The sequence below is a fragment of the Cebidichthys violaceus genome, unplaced genomic scaffold (assembly GCF_023349555.1).
Source record: "Cebidichthys violaceus isolate CVI_PGR_0920_01 unplaced genomic scaffold, fCebVio1.0.p SCAF_24, whole genome shotgun sequence".
NCBI lineage: Eukaryota > Metazoa > Chordata > Actinopteri > Perciformes > Stichaeidae > Cebidichthys > Cebidichthys violaceus.
The window spans coordinates 3,123,495-3,137,624 of NW_027176417.1; the positions used below are offsets into that span (position 1 = coordinate 3,123,495).

At 46.1% G+C, this 14,130-nt stretch overlaps 1 protein-coding gene across 4 annotated transcripts in view; it reads right to left on the reverse strand.

The window, feature by feature from the left end:
- LOC137879205 (receptor tyrosine-protein kinase erbB-4-like) overlaps positions 1–14,130 on the reverse strand; it is a 194,179-nt gene that overhangs the window by 94,431 nt on the left and 85,618 nt on the right. For all 4 annotated transcript variants that reach the window (XR_011103711.1, XM_068719870.1, XM_068719871.1 and 1 more), the window contains exon 2: positions 5,293–5,444. Coding sequence is in view for 3 of the 4 variants with exons in the window: in XM_068719870.1 (XP_068575971.1) it covers positions 5,293–5,444 (152 nt within the window). In the remaining variant the exon portion in view is untranslated. The remainder of the gene's footprint in view (positions 1–5,292; positions 5,445–14,130) is intronic.

Genomic DNA, 14,130 nt, shown 5'->3' on the forward strand with positions numbered 1-14,130 from the left:
TGTAGTCAGCGGAGCAATAAAAGTATAAATATATTGATGTCTTTGATTATTTACCTCTTTGTAGATGAAGATGTTGGCATTAAACCCACACGTTTGCATTAGCCAAGGGATAATTCAGGACGTTTTCTCACTGATAAAACTGTTTGCACCTGGTAATAACTGGTATTAGCTGATGAAACAGTAACACTGGTGTGGCTGTGTTACGCTCACAGAGCTGGAAACTAACTGGATCGCTTGTAGAGGAGGGAAAGAAAGACACCGCAAGCGCTTTATCCGTTCCTCTCGGCCCCGTGCATCTGCCACCATAATTTGTGATAATGACGGCGTCCCAGCAGGGCCACTCTGCGCAGAGTGATTCTGAATTGATTCAGTGCATTAATTACGCCCCTGTTACGCCGGTGTCATGGACAATATTTTACAATTTGATAAGCAAAAGACGAGCCGTGGGATCATTTTGATGAATTGCGAGGGTTCCGGCCGCGGCGCGCTTTTATGGTCGTACCTTTTAATTTAACGGTAATCACTTTCCCCCCTCCGCGCCGCGGAGGCAGCAAGACTTTAATTTCACCTCCGAGACCTCTGCTCTGCGCCGCGTCTGCTTTGATCAGGCTGACAAAAAAAAATAAAAAGGCGTGCAGACACACACGCCGACGCGCAACATCATGCAGACATGGGCAGGACAACCAGATCCCAGATACGAGATAGCAGGTGGGGGGTGGGGGGTGGGGGGTGGGGGGTGGGGGGGGTGGGTGCAAACAGACGCACACGCACAAGTTTGAGCTCAGCAGATATGGTCAAGTTTGAAAGGAAGTTTGTTGGAACAATATCCTTATAGATATTTAATTTGCCTTAGAGTTAAATATGCTAAATTATCAACAATAATTTGGTCTGTTTGAGGTCTCTTTTGTTTCCTCTGGTTTCTGCTTTTAGCAGTATCTAATAAAACAGAAGTTACCTCACTTCCCTTCTGGTTAACAAATAACTCGACTGCTGGTTAAAAATCAAAAGAAAAACAAACACGACAATGTAAAATGTTAAGTGTTATGTCTGTCGGACTTGGACACCTCCATTACCCCACAATTAACGGTATATGAGATACATCAGCGGTGTGCCACAGTGATCTGGCAGGGTGCTGGCTGCAGCGAGCAGGGTGCTAATTTTCCCAGCGTTAAGAGCTGTAATTATGCAGACGCTGCCGGGCGCCCGCGAGGCGCTAACAGCCTCCCGTTCCAGGCGACAGTCCCAACCTTTTACGAGCTCCTCCACTGGTTCAGAGGCTAATGAAACTGTACCATTCGCCCGGCTCGCACGCCCCTCTCCCACCGCCGCTCGGGATCACGCTGTCATTATTTTTTTGAAGAGGCCCCGTGACGGCCATTGTGCCTCGTTTTTCCTCCTTTCTGGAGAGCGAGAACAGAGGGAGGGAGAGGAGCGCTTGACCTCCTTGCTGGACTTGTCCTCTACCTCTCTTTTTGTCCGCTGCAGCACGGAGCCAGAGAACACAGAAACGGGCTCGGATCGTCACGGGGATCTAACTGAGGGAATATTCAACGAAAATCAGAATCATGCAAAACAATCTGGCTTTAAAACACCACGTTCTAATACACTACATGACTAAAAGTACATGATCACTGGGCCAGGGGGACTGTTTAGTGGGCACGTTAATATGGTTTCTAGTTCCGCTAGTCCACCTCGGGGACATTCTTCTGAAAACCAAAACCATGGGGCTTAATTTGCTGCCACAACAGCCTCCGGTCTACTTCCCACAAGATGCTGGACGCTGTCTGCAGGGATCCCACTCCCATTCAGCCACAAGAGCATCAATGAGGCCCAACACTAATGTTGGCTCACGAGGCCTGGCTCGCATTTTGGCCGTCCCAAATCCTCCCAGAGGTGTTCGGTGGGTGGTGGTGGGGGGGTTCATCTGTCTTTATGCATAGAGTGCAATGAAAGAAGAAAAAAAAAAAACGCCCCTGAAGGACAGACACGGAGCAGGACGTGTGACAGAGTGGAGTCTGAATTACTGCCTCGCAATAAATGAATAGCACGGCTCTGAGACAGAGAGCGGAGCGATCCGATGAGCGCTGAATAATGACGCACAGGGGGAAGCGGTAATCTCTGACTAACACACTGATCCCAGCAGGTTACAGCAAGGACACGGGAGAAGAGACAAGACGGCACGCTGAAGCTGATGAAGTCATGGATGGAAAGTTTTGCCGTAATATATGAACATCTCCACTCCCAGATAAGCAACCGTCACCCTCCGTCAGCGCATCCTGTAACCTCATTTTGACTCAACACCTCTGCTGATGTAACACCTCGGTGGCACGCTACAAGTAGATCAACGCGCGTGCGGCGGTGACTCTCGGAGGCGCGTGAGGCGGCGGTGCAGAAAGCCAGAAAGCCAGATTTCTGATGCACGCTTTGAGAATAGCTGAGCCGCAAGAATCACTGAGCACTTTTCGCTTGTAGCCGAAATACAGCCCAAGGAAAACGGGAAAGCCTTTGGTGTGAGGAGCCTCTTCTTCCCGTCTCTGTTGCCTGGCTGTGCTGAACTGAACTCGCGGAGCCACGTTACCAAAGAAGGGTTGGAAATGAGTGCTTGTTAAAAAAAAAAAAAAAAAAGAGCAGCAGCTCTCTTTTTCCTCTCCCGTCTCTCTGGGCCGGTGTTTGAAGGAGATAAGCTCTGTAAAGAGTGTCTCTGTCTGCATGTCGACACAGAGTATACACCGCAGTGACCGCGTCATTCATCTCTATTGAGAGTGTGTTTCTGTCCCAAACTTGTGATAATAGATTCCTCTGGAAGAGAAGACTTTAAAAGCGCGCACCGTGGGACGCGTGCGTCTCCGTACGTTCCTGTACACCCCGTCCCCCCCGTTCTCAGCTGCAGCCCTGGCATCGCGCCACGTGTTTTAGCAGCGCTAGCCGGCAGATTGATCCGGCTTTAATGAAGAGTCCTTCAGCCTAGGTGACATCATTAGCTGGTTGTGGGCCACTGCAGGCCACTGCAGGCCACTTGGCGCGGCTCCCTGCTTCACTTCTGGGAAAATGGGTCATTCTGAGTGACAGACAGATAGTGGCCAGGGGAGCCGGCCAGCAGGGGGGGGGGGGGGAGATGCCAGGAGACAGTGCAGTGATGCCCTTCACACACCTGTGCTTGCATGCATTCACAAAACATTTCATCTCTCATCCAGAAGTACTTCTGAGGAGCCCTGATCAGTTTTAAAAACTAATTCATAGCATGGATTCTTTCCCTTCCCCGGCTCAGATGGAGATGGAGGACTCCTTCTCTGTGACCTCTGTGTAAATGTAATTATTTGGCAGTAAACATGAACATAAAAAGCCACAGACTGTGTCGTTCACAGCCACAAGTCATTTTTAAATGTGTCTAAGGGAAAGCAGTGAGCAGCGCTGGTCAACTCGAGTCAGTCGAGGTGAAATAATGCAGCCAGACAGTAAACCAGTGCATTTTAAAAAACGCACTTTGCTTTATAGTGACCCAACGGGGCAAGCTCCTCATAGCTGGATAAAAGAAACGCTCAGATTTATTTGAGAATATAAATTGAACCAGATCTGATACAGACTGGGCTATAAAACTAACTTTATCACACCTCTGGTCCTCCTGCACTCCGCTGAAGGGAGGCAGCGAATAAGGGAAAGTCAAAGACATGTGCTTCGGAAGAAAGCTGGACCCGAGGAGGCTGCGGAGCCACCTCATCCATCTAACTGTCAGCATCTCACCAGGCAAAAGTCCTCCTGTGTGTCCCTGCCCCCCCCCCCTTTCCTCCTCCTCCATCCTCACCCTGTGTCGCGCCCTATCCCTGCTCCCTTCCTTATACACACAAATATATGCAAGCGCAAACACACAGCCCTGCGGCACGGTAGCTAAACATTGTAATTTTAGCACAGCAGCTGTTTTTGCCTGCCATAAAAGCGACAACCCTCTAGCTCTTCTTCTGCCCCCCCCCCTCCCCCTCCCTCCCTCCCTGCTTCTCTCTATTCTCCCTCCTTCCCTTCATCCACATCGCCTCAGCCAATCCCAGCCAGCCTGCAGCTCAGAGTGCATAAGTCTACCTGGTGTGTGTGAAATGTGTGCATCACGAGTGGAGATGATACGTGAGCACGCTGACGTTGAACTTTGCATGAACCACTGTGTGTCGCGTTACGTTGCGGACAATCCAATGTAGCTGCAGAGCGAATACAACTCTATGACAAGACGATGGCTTCAGTTAGCTGCCTCTGAATTCTTATTTCACAGAACCAATTTTAATTGTGTAACGTCATTTTTAAAACACTTTCGAATCGCCCAAAATTTGTTTGTCCGTGAAATTGAAGCATCATCAAACTACCCACCCTCACAGCGCGGCACTCCCAGCGTAAGCAATTGGGCGGGGTCTCTCTGTTTTGTGACCAATAGCATGATAGCCACAGAGTTTCCATGGCAACTGCAATCCTGACCCCCCCCCCCACCCCTTCACATCCACTTAACAATCCCCCAGATGCCTAATTGTTTCCCTAATGATGCTAGGCCTAATGGGACTGTTTATGATATTCATTTGATAGCGCTGGCCCAGTAATTAGACTACACCTCACTTCATTAAACAGCAGGGAGGAGGGACGGCGCCGCGCATTGGTCGGCAGGTACAGTATGTGAACAGATAGCACGAGTGATGGGCACACACACACACACACACACACACACACACACACACACACACACACACCACCGCGCACCCGGAGACACATTCAGAGAGCGGCTACACACCCACGAGAGCCCTGTGTTGGAGAGCAATGGCACTTTACATTCACAGTGCTCATTTGCCTGCATCGACTCAAGGACATTTCTTCCTCTGTAGTTCCTGTACTTCTTATCATTAGCTCCGCTGTACGTGGTTTAGTGGCGTATCGCTGTGCTGGTAAAGAGCTTCAATCAATACCCCACAGCTTTCTGAACGAGCATCTGAACTCGTCACTGGTTACACCCTGCAGATCAGAACGCAAATATGCGACATACATGCGTAACAGCTGATTTGTTGGATTAGAATGAGACTATTTCTGTTTATTCCGACAACTCCACGACGTGCTCGATTGAGCTTAAAATACAGTGGGTGCATACTAACATGATTCTGACACCCGTCTCCTTTAGCAGAGATCCTGAAACATCATAACTGTCTCTGTCCGTGGTGCTGAAACATGTGAACTATGTAGAAAACAGTGAAGGGGTGACGGAGCCTTTGTCTCTGTCCGTGGTGCTGAAACAACAAAAACCAGAGAGGGCTCCGTCGCTCATACCTTGAGGAAGGAGAGGTTGCGGTTCCGATCGATGCTGGTAATCTCCAAATTGCCCATGACGACCTCGCAGTTCTCGTAGAGCTTCTTCAGGGTGCGGTACTGCTGGTCCAGGTCAGACAGGGTGCTCAGCTTGTTCTCCGTGCCGGGACAAACTGCAGACAGAGACGGGAACGTCGTGTCACTTTAGAGGCAATTTGTCGCATGCAGCGAGTGGGCACGGTAAATTATGATGACACATTCAAAAAAAAGTTCAACCTCAGCGGGCCGAGCCAAAGAACAGCAGATGTCCAGAATATGGAATAGAAATTCATGTACTTGTGTTAAATGACACAAGTTTTCAGGAGTAAAATGGAAGATACAACTCCTTTCCCCAGGGAAAGTCTGATTCTTTGACTGCACTAACTGAGGTTTTAACTAAACACCAGCGTGTAGATGCATGGTTTAATGAGCCTCTGAAATATGGTAGAATCAGTGAGATAATGAGTAAAGCAGGAGGGCAGAGAAGAGACATTCAGGCGGGATTTCAGGATTAAAACTCAGCATTGTGTGAAGACGCAAACAGAGGGAAGGATTGAAGGACAGAGGGAATACCGGGGGGAGAGAGAACGGGTCGGGAGATTACGTAAATTGCTAAAAAGAGTGCGGCCTTGACAGTGAGGGAGCTGCGAGCGTCGAGACTTTGGGGAGGGACAAGTGGGGTGAGAGGGGTGGATATCATTTCTCCGAGACAGTGACCTACAGTCTGGGCCTGGCACCGGCACACCGTTTAATCAAAGATATTCAAATTGCATTGGTTGACCTTTACGGAGGGTTTCACTAGGAGACTTTACTCCGCTGACGAGATTACAAGACTTTGAAGACATCACAGTGAGTAGAACCGGCTCTATTGGTGTGCGGGAAGGCCAGGCAATTAGACACACAACAACAACAACATATAGATCCTGTAAATCACTCTGTCCGCTAATGATAAATGCATGGCAACGGACCGATGCAGCGGCTACCGCTGTAATTAGTTTGTCCCGTTCTCAGCCATCAAGCTCTCTTTCCGTCCCTGCCAGCCTTTCCACCAGTCAGTCAGTCAGTCAGCCTCCCCAGCCGCAGCCCTGCTACCATCTGCTCCGTTCAGCTGGCACCAGCGCCGCGTTACCGCGGGCACGACTGGAGGTTTTTGTGTGTGGTAGGCACCGGAATGGAGTTTGGCTCCATGTAATTAAAGCGCTCATTAAAGTTTGTCAGCGGCTCAACTTTTGAACGGGTCTCACTTTTAAATCTTTATTTTTGCCAACGTCCACCGGTTGGGTCTGTTGATGGCGGCGGGGGCATATTTTAATAATTTATCTGTTTTAAACACTTAACTCATTTTTGCATTTTTCCAAGAGTTTCCTCTTGTGGTTGTGCAAGTAATAACTGACCAGAAATGCAGCATTATAGCCTGGAGACTTGGGCCTATACTTTGGCTTGTTTTTAGTTTAAAAAAAAAAGGCTCTTTAGGTGTGTATATTTGCTGGTTTTCGTCGTTTATTATAATAGCAAACTGAATATCTTTGAGTTTTGGACTGTAGTTATGGACATTTTCTGTCCTGCAGTAGTCCGACATGTCCTTTAAATAAAGCTGCCATACATTTTGAAGTCAAAGCCCGTATCCCAGAACAAGAATTTATAGAAAGAGAGAATAAAAAGAGAAAAAGAACTAACGGGCTATTGCATAGTTGAACTTGCCCCTATATTGAACAACATTGAGAGCTCATAAACTCCCATATTGCTTTATGGATCGTTGGCTCTGCAAAGACCAGTGCGCTTCCTCTCCTCTGTGATCCTCCATATTGCTGTGGGTACTCGCTGTGTGGGACACAATGGCAGTGAGGGGACCTGAGCTATGGTGATAAATGAGATCTGCTGACCACACACAGATGACTTATTAGATGAAATGATTCGAGAGCGGCAACAAACTCAAAGGAAGTCTGCGCGGATCTAAAATTGGTCAGATCGATAAGCATGTGTGTGTGTGTGCGGAGATGAAAGGTTAGCGGGCGTCTGTAATAATCTGTTATTGAAACCTCCTCGCTGGTGTGTGTGTGTGTGTGTGTGTGTGTGTGTGTGTGTGTGTGTGTGTGTGTGAGACTTTATGTCTGTGTGGTGATAAAAGATCAGAGGGGAGAGGTGAAAAGTGAGGGGGGAAAACAACTCTCAAAAGCTAATATCGGCCGGCAGCACGCACACACACACACACACACACACACACACACACACACACACAAACACACAGTCAAAGATAGAAATGGCACTCCTTCAGGGTGAGTAAGCAAGGTAAAGCGAGGCAAGGGGAATAGAAGTGAAAGAGAGCGAGGGAGAGACAGAGAGAAAGAGAGAGAAACAATCTTGTATTTGTGTGAGTGGGAATGACGTCCAGGAGCATTAGCATTCATATCGACATGCTCTACTGTAAATGCTCTTTTCTCTGGGCTCATTTTGAAAGTGTCTGGATCCATCTGCTCTACCTCTCTCTCTCTCTCTCTCTCTCTTTTCCTAATTTCCTTTCCCCTGCCCTTAGCCATCTATTCCTCGGTCTCAGCCCTCCCTCCATTATTCTCTCTCTGTCTGGCTCAGCGGAGGACAAAGTATTGAGCCGCTGCCTTTTTTCCCCGTTAATGCATCGGGTGACACAGGGCCATGTCCACTTGACAGCACCGGTGTGTGTGTGTGGGAGAGGGGGGGGGGGATCAAATATCTGCCATTCAGGACAAAAGGCAGAATGTCTCTAGTTGTGTCTTTGCAGAGATAAAGAGAGGCTCAATTATTCGACATTCAAACATGGGAAGAAAAAAAAGAAAATAAAACCGATGACCTGAAGTTACATATAATGACTGTCATCTCCACAGAGTCTTGAACCTTTCCTCTATAAAAGTAATACTTAAAATGACAAACGTTACATTTTTTTTTATCTGCGTTAAAGTTTTTGCATCAGAGCCTGAGGCCAGCAGGTTGAAGCTACATGCCCATGACGCCGCGAGGACAGCACACCTGACGCTCAAAGAGAACCATTGGTGGTCGATTTGCATTGTGGGTAATGTACGTAGGCAATATATACCATCGTCACCAAGTCTGACGATGGTATATGTCATTAAGTTAGATCATTCTACATGAAAGAATGCGCAAGAATTACAAGTAAAAGGGAAGAAAGAGAGAAAGAAATAGAGAAAGAAAATGCTTACAGAGAAATGTAATTGAATGCAACAGAAGGAAGAACATAGAAACAAAGCAGCCGACAAAAGAAACAAGTCGTTCTTGGGGATTTTCACAACCTCAGCAGTCCAGCAGTGCAGACACCCAGACTCCAACGGCTCAACGCATTCCCTATGGAGTCAGTTTCCTCATTCACTTAGATGACATCCATGTCTCTATAACAAAAACATAATGAGCAATAAGGAATGGAAAGACTCGAGTTGGCAGCCTCTATAGGCAGTGACGATTGTTTTCCGGTCCACTTCAAATGCAGATGGAGTGTGTGCATTTTATGTCTTTGCTAGTGCTGGCTCCATGAGGCTTGTGTGTGTGTGTGTGTGTGTGTGTGTGTGTGCGTGCCCATGCATATGCATTGAAATGAATAAAAAAAAATAATTCTAAGCTGCATAAACCAGAATTTGCTGCTGGCGTTGTCGCCTTTCTAGCTGAAACTGACTGCATTTAATCTCCCTCAATTGAATTACAACTTAATCCGGTCTCACACCATTCTTCCTGGAAAAGAGTTTTGCAACAACGAGGGAGCGTCCTTGCATTTAAAAAAAAAAAAAAAAGAGCGCAGGACAGGTACGGAGCAGAGAGACGTGTGCGGTGTTCACGGTGAGGGTTTTGGCTGTAGAGCCCGTTTTTCTGATCCATCTGTGAAGTGAGAGACGAAGGCAGACAGCCCCCCCCCCCCGCTTCTTCTCGCTGACAAATTGAGCTGCGTTTTATTTCTCGTCTCTTCTCCCTCACATCCTGCACACTTTCTTTGGCTTCTGTCCTCCTGTTTACAAACTCAGTCTCCATCGTTCCTCCTGTCTTGTCTTTTAACTTTTGATTTTTTTTTCTCCATTTTTCATTAGCAGTATCTTTAAACATAAATGCATTGTTTTCCTGCGAATCCATCGCACCTGGGCAGGCAATCTCAATCCACATCCAGTAAAAACTACTATACGAGAAGATGAACGACTATTGCAGAAAAATATAATAACAATAATGTATATTGCAATATTTTGAGAAAAAATAAGTCCTGGAAACCCCCGGGATATAGAGAAGAAATGTGTCAATAAATATAAAATGTTGTTTTCTTGATCAGGAGGGAACTTTGTTTACTTTTTGTCGCTGTAATTTGACAGAGAGTGCTGAATTAATGTTGTAGTGGCAAATTAAGAAGGGAGGGCCTTCAGAGCCCCGGGGCACTAAGTAAGCTGCTGTATTGGAGATTATCATTTAGCTCTTGTTGATTTTCAGGCCTGGTCTTTCATATGAATGCAGAAGGCTAATCAGTAATCCGCAGGCTAATCAGTCTCTCTCTCTCTCTCTCTCTCTCTCTCTCTCTCTCTCTCTGATGCTGCTGATACCTAATAACATTTTCACACACTCCAAAACAATCAAAAGTCGGACCTCTTGCGTCTTTCTTCTTTCATTTCTGCTCAAGACTATGAGCTACTAGAAGTAGAACGAGTATATTTGATCAGTGGAAAAAGGCTGTAATCTTTGTAGCGGAGCCCAGCCCTCAATGGTGAAGCGTACTGATGTATTTATGCTCAACCGTCATCCTTATTTTGAAAGAACACAAATCGACTTTTTTCTCCTTATGACCAATCTCCAGGAAACACCATAAGAGCTACGGAACAGATAAAACATAAATGAGCTCTTACGAGTTTAAACATTCCTTAAATTACATTTAAACATACATGGGAGCATTAATTAAACATTTTCTCTCATATATACTTTTTAAAAGCACATGTAAAAACCGAAATCTAGCATTAGTTTAAAATTACAGCTTAGTCATTTAGCTATCCCTGCTAAGCTAACATTAGCATCTAGTTGAAACAGTAATACATAAAACACACAATAAACACAATAAACACACAATACCTTGTTCCCGTTCCCGCTAGGTGCTTAACCGTTAATTAATAAACTCTTATTGCAGAGAAATATTTTACAACACTTTTCTTTTATTCTGCACCGTCAATTATCTTACTTTTCTAAATCCGAAGTCAAGTTACTATACTCTGACGAGAGTTGTATCTGCTTCCGGTTTCGCCAGAAGGACTTCAAAATAAAAGGACCCAAAACATAAAAAAGGCACTTATAAAATAAAAGCTAGCAGAAAGTGATTAACTTAGGTAACAAAGAAAAAGGTTTGAAGGAAATATTCACCTTACTAACAGAACCTCTTAAGAGTCATTTACAATCTTTGGATTTCGAGCCGTAATTAGCCGACTGAGTGTTTGGTGCGGTAACTGCAGGGTTCAGCAAAACGACATGACATCGGAAGTAAAGTGGACACACTGTCTTATCTGCCTTTAGCTCAGTTAGCTACTACAGAGAAACACACATTTGGTACTCTGTCAGTCACCTTTGCTTCATTGTTCGAATTCAGAATTACTGATTAGACTGTAAAAAAAGTTGAAATGCATTCAAATCACTCAGCAAAATACTGCAGAAGACAATCATGCACTTAAAACATATGAAAATGCCAATCTTGGATTTCATAAAGTTACAGTATGTGACTAAAAACTCCTCCACTCTGAGCTGCAGTTACATCCAATAGAAGCCACTATCCATCCCTTAATCACAACCCACACACACACACACTCCCACACACACACTCCCACACGCCTGGCTTCAAACAGCCGGGAGCCTGGATCCCATCAGTGGTGGATGGTTATTACTGGGCCTACCAGCCTTCATTTCGCTCATCACTCACTACTACCACCATCATCATCATCATCATCATCATCATCTCCTCTGCTGCTCAGAAGTCACACACAGTCCTGAGGTGGGGCTGACGAGGCAGCCAGAGAGTTTATAGGCTCAGCTCTAACTTTAGCTTCCTGTACATGAAATTAAGTCTCATTCCAAGCAGTAAAGTAAAAATAAAAATAAAAAGCGGCGAGCAGGTCACCCTTGGTTAATAAAATGGCAATTATTTTTTTTTCAGACAGTTAATAATGAATCTCAATTATGATATTTCTGCAATTCTCAGTTCATTTTAATACATTGGTGCTATAAATAGAACATTTCAAACACACATAAAGAGTCAGTGTGAGCTTTTATGTGCTGAGATGAAACAAGTCAAGGAAATAAAGCTCATGCTCAGTTTATTCGGCGTGACTGGTTTCATGGATTACCAGTTTTACAAGTAACTACTGTGTGAAGCGTAACAAGACAATTATGTGACGGAATGATTACTGAGTAACCTGAAAAAGTACACACACGTAGTAGTTTTAACTCATCCCCATAAGTGCTGCCTGATGAGACGGTGTGTTAACTAAAAAAGAAGAGTCTTTGAAAGGACCTTATTCAATTAGCGAAGCACAAAGTCCGTCTGCCGCCTCACTTCCGTTCCAGCCTGTTCAGCCAATCAGAGGGCGAGGCAAGTCCGGATGTAAAAATGCCCATTTTTAAATTTAAAACAGTAAAAAATACAATGAAGATTGGTAGAAAGAACCTGATATGGACCACAGAGTCCATTCTGACAGAAACTAGGCCAACGCATAAGAGGAATTTTCCTTCGTTTTTGCTTATTAGGGCGTCCCCACTTCCCTGTGAACTTCAAATTGTCCCAGACAGCTCTGGGTGGCTGATCCGGGGGCCAGCGGGGGTCCAGGGCCATCAATCACATCGCAGCAGGGTCTCTTCCCCTCCATGCTCACAGACTGCCACCCTGTAGATCTACTTCCCACCTCCTCTTCCTCTTTGTCCTTCACTGATATCTTCTCCCACCTGTCTGCACCTCTTCCTGTCCTTTCCCTTCACTCGCTCCCACTTCCCCTTCCTTCCACACCGTTTATCCCCACTCTTTCCGATCTCCCACGGGGGCATATCCCGTGCATCTTAATCCTCTTCCCTTGCAGTAACCATCAATTACCATGCATGCCTGCAACAGGCGCACCCACACATCGTGAAATGCACACAGTGTCAAGACTCACAGATGCACACGCACGTTTGGAAACTGGCCCTCCATCATCAAAAGGGCAATCATTTCTCAGCGGGCGCTGGGATATCACCTGCTACACTGACACAGGTGGGGGGGAGGGGGGGGTCATTTGTATAACAGATGTGTGTGTGTGTGTGTGTGTGTGTGTGTGTGTGTGTGTGTGTGTGTGTGTGTGTGTGTGTGTCAGACACAGGTTTAATGACTCGTCCTAGCCAATTTTCAGCCGGTGGCTTCTCTTTGTGGGGAAATGAGGTTTGTAGTTAATGTAGCACAGAAGGGCTGCCTGTGATCATGTGTGTGTGTGTGTGTGTGTGTGTGTGTGTGTGTGTGTGTGTGTGTGTGTGTGTGTGTCAGCTCCAGTGAGTTGGCTCCGAGCAGAATATTAGTATGAACCATATGGGAGAAATCATTATGAAGGGAGGTTCGAGAACATTTATGCCACGAGGCCTGTGAGTTTTGATACCGGCGCTAGGAAAGGAGACGCCTTTGGTGTAAGGATGCATGCAGTGTGTGTGTGTGTGTGTGTGTTTTGGTGTGTGTGCGTGGGTGTGTGTGTCTGTCCATGTTGTGCACAATTTCCGAACTTGAGTGATTCCAAACATAGCGGTTGCCGTAAAAGAAATGTGCACCAAATGAAGTGGAGTGTCACGAACGCAACGTGCCGGAGAGACAGTGGAAGTCACACACCACGCACCGCAGATGCTCCACAGTGTCACCCCCACACATGCGGACACATCCTGCATGTAAACACACACACATACATTAAGAGTCTGAGCACCCGGGGGGGGGCAGTGGCCTCCCACAGGAGGAAATAAGTTTGGGTTGGAGGTAATGAGCAGCTGAAAGGCAAATGAGCCCTTCAGTGAGACGGCCTCTATCTAAACCCAGACAGCCTGTGTCTAGGGAGACGCTTTATTGCTGAGAGAATCCAAAATGTCATTCATCTATCGGTGCTCTGGCCTCCCTCCCTCCGTCTCCCCACTACCTCATTCCACTCCTGTCATCTTTTTTTTTCTTTCTTTTTTTTCTTTTTTTTACACTCTTCCACTTCCAATCCCGTTTTGTTTTTTTTCTTCTTACTTTTCCCAACCTCGCAGTTCGGTCCTGGTCGGTCCAAGTCCGTTAGTCATTAAAAGTCTCGCCTCTTCTCTCACTTCATCCCTCACTTTTCAAAATCCCCCCTATTCCACTGCTGCATTTATCAGATGTGGAGCACCTGAGTCCAGGCTGACAGACTGTAAGATGGCAACTCGACAAAGAAGAGCAGCGTAACCGACGCTAAAGAAGTGGGAACAAGCGAGGGCCCGTTTCATTTTATGTCACATTCAAAGGATGTGAGCTAACAATTACAATCAGTTAGAAAGTAGTGCGACGTTCCCATTATAAGTCCCCAGAGCCAAAAGGGGAAATATAATCAAGTCAGTTCATGCTGGTGTGTTTTCAGCGCTTTGATTAACGCTTAATGTCAGGCTTTGTTATCACTGATATTCAGAGGTTATAAAACCAAAGTGTTTGTTTTTACATTGAGCACTTTTGTCCAAATGTTCAGCAGCAATACAGAAGAAAAAAAAAATCCACTTGAAAATAACGAGCGACACGAACCTCTTTGGATTAGAATGACCCAGACCCAAAATACCCTGGAAACACTGGAACCTTTGAGACAAAAC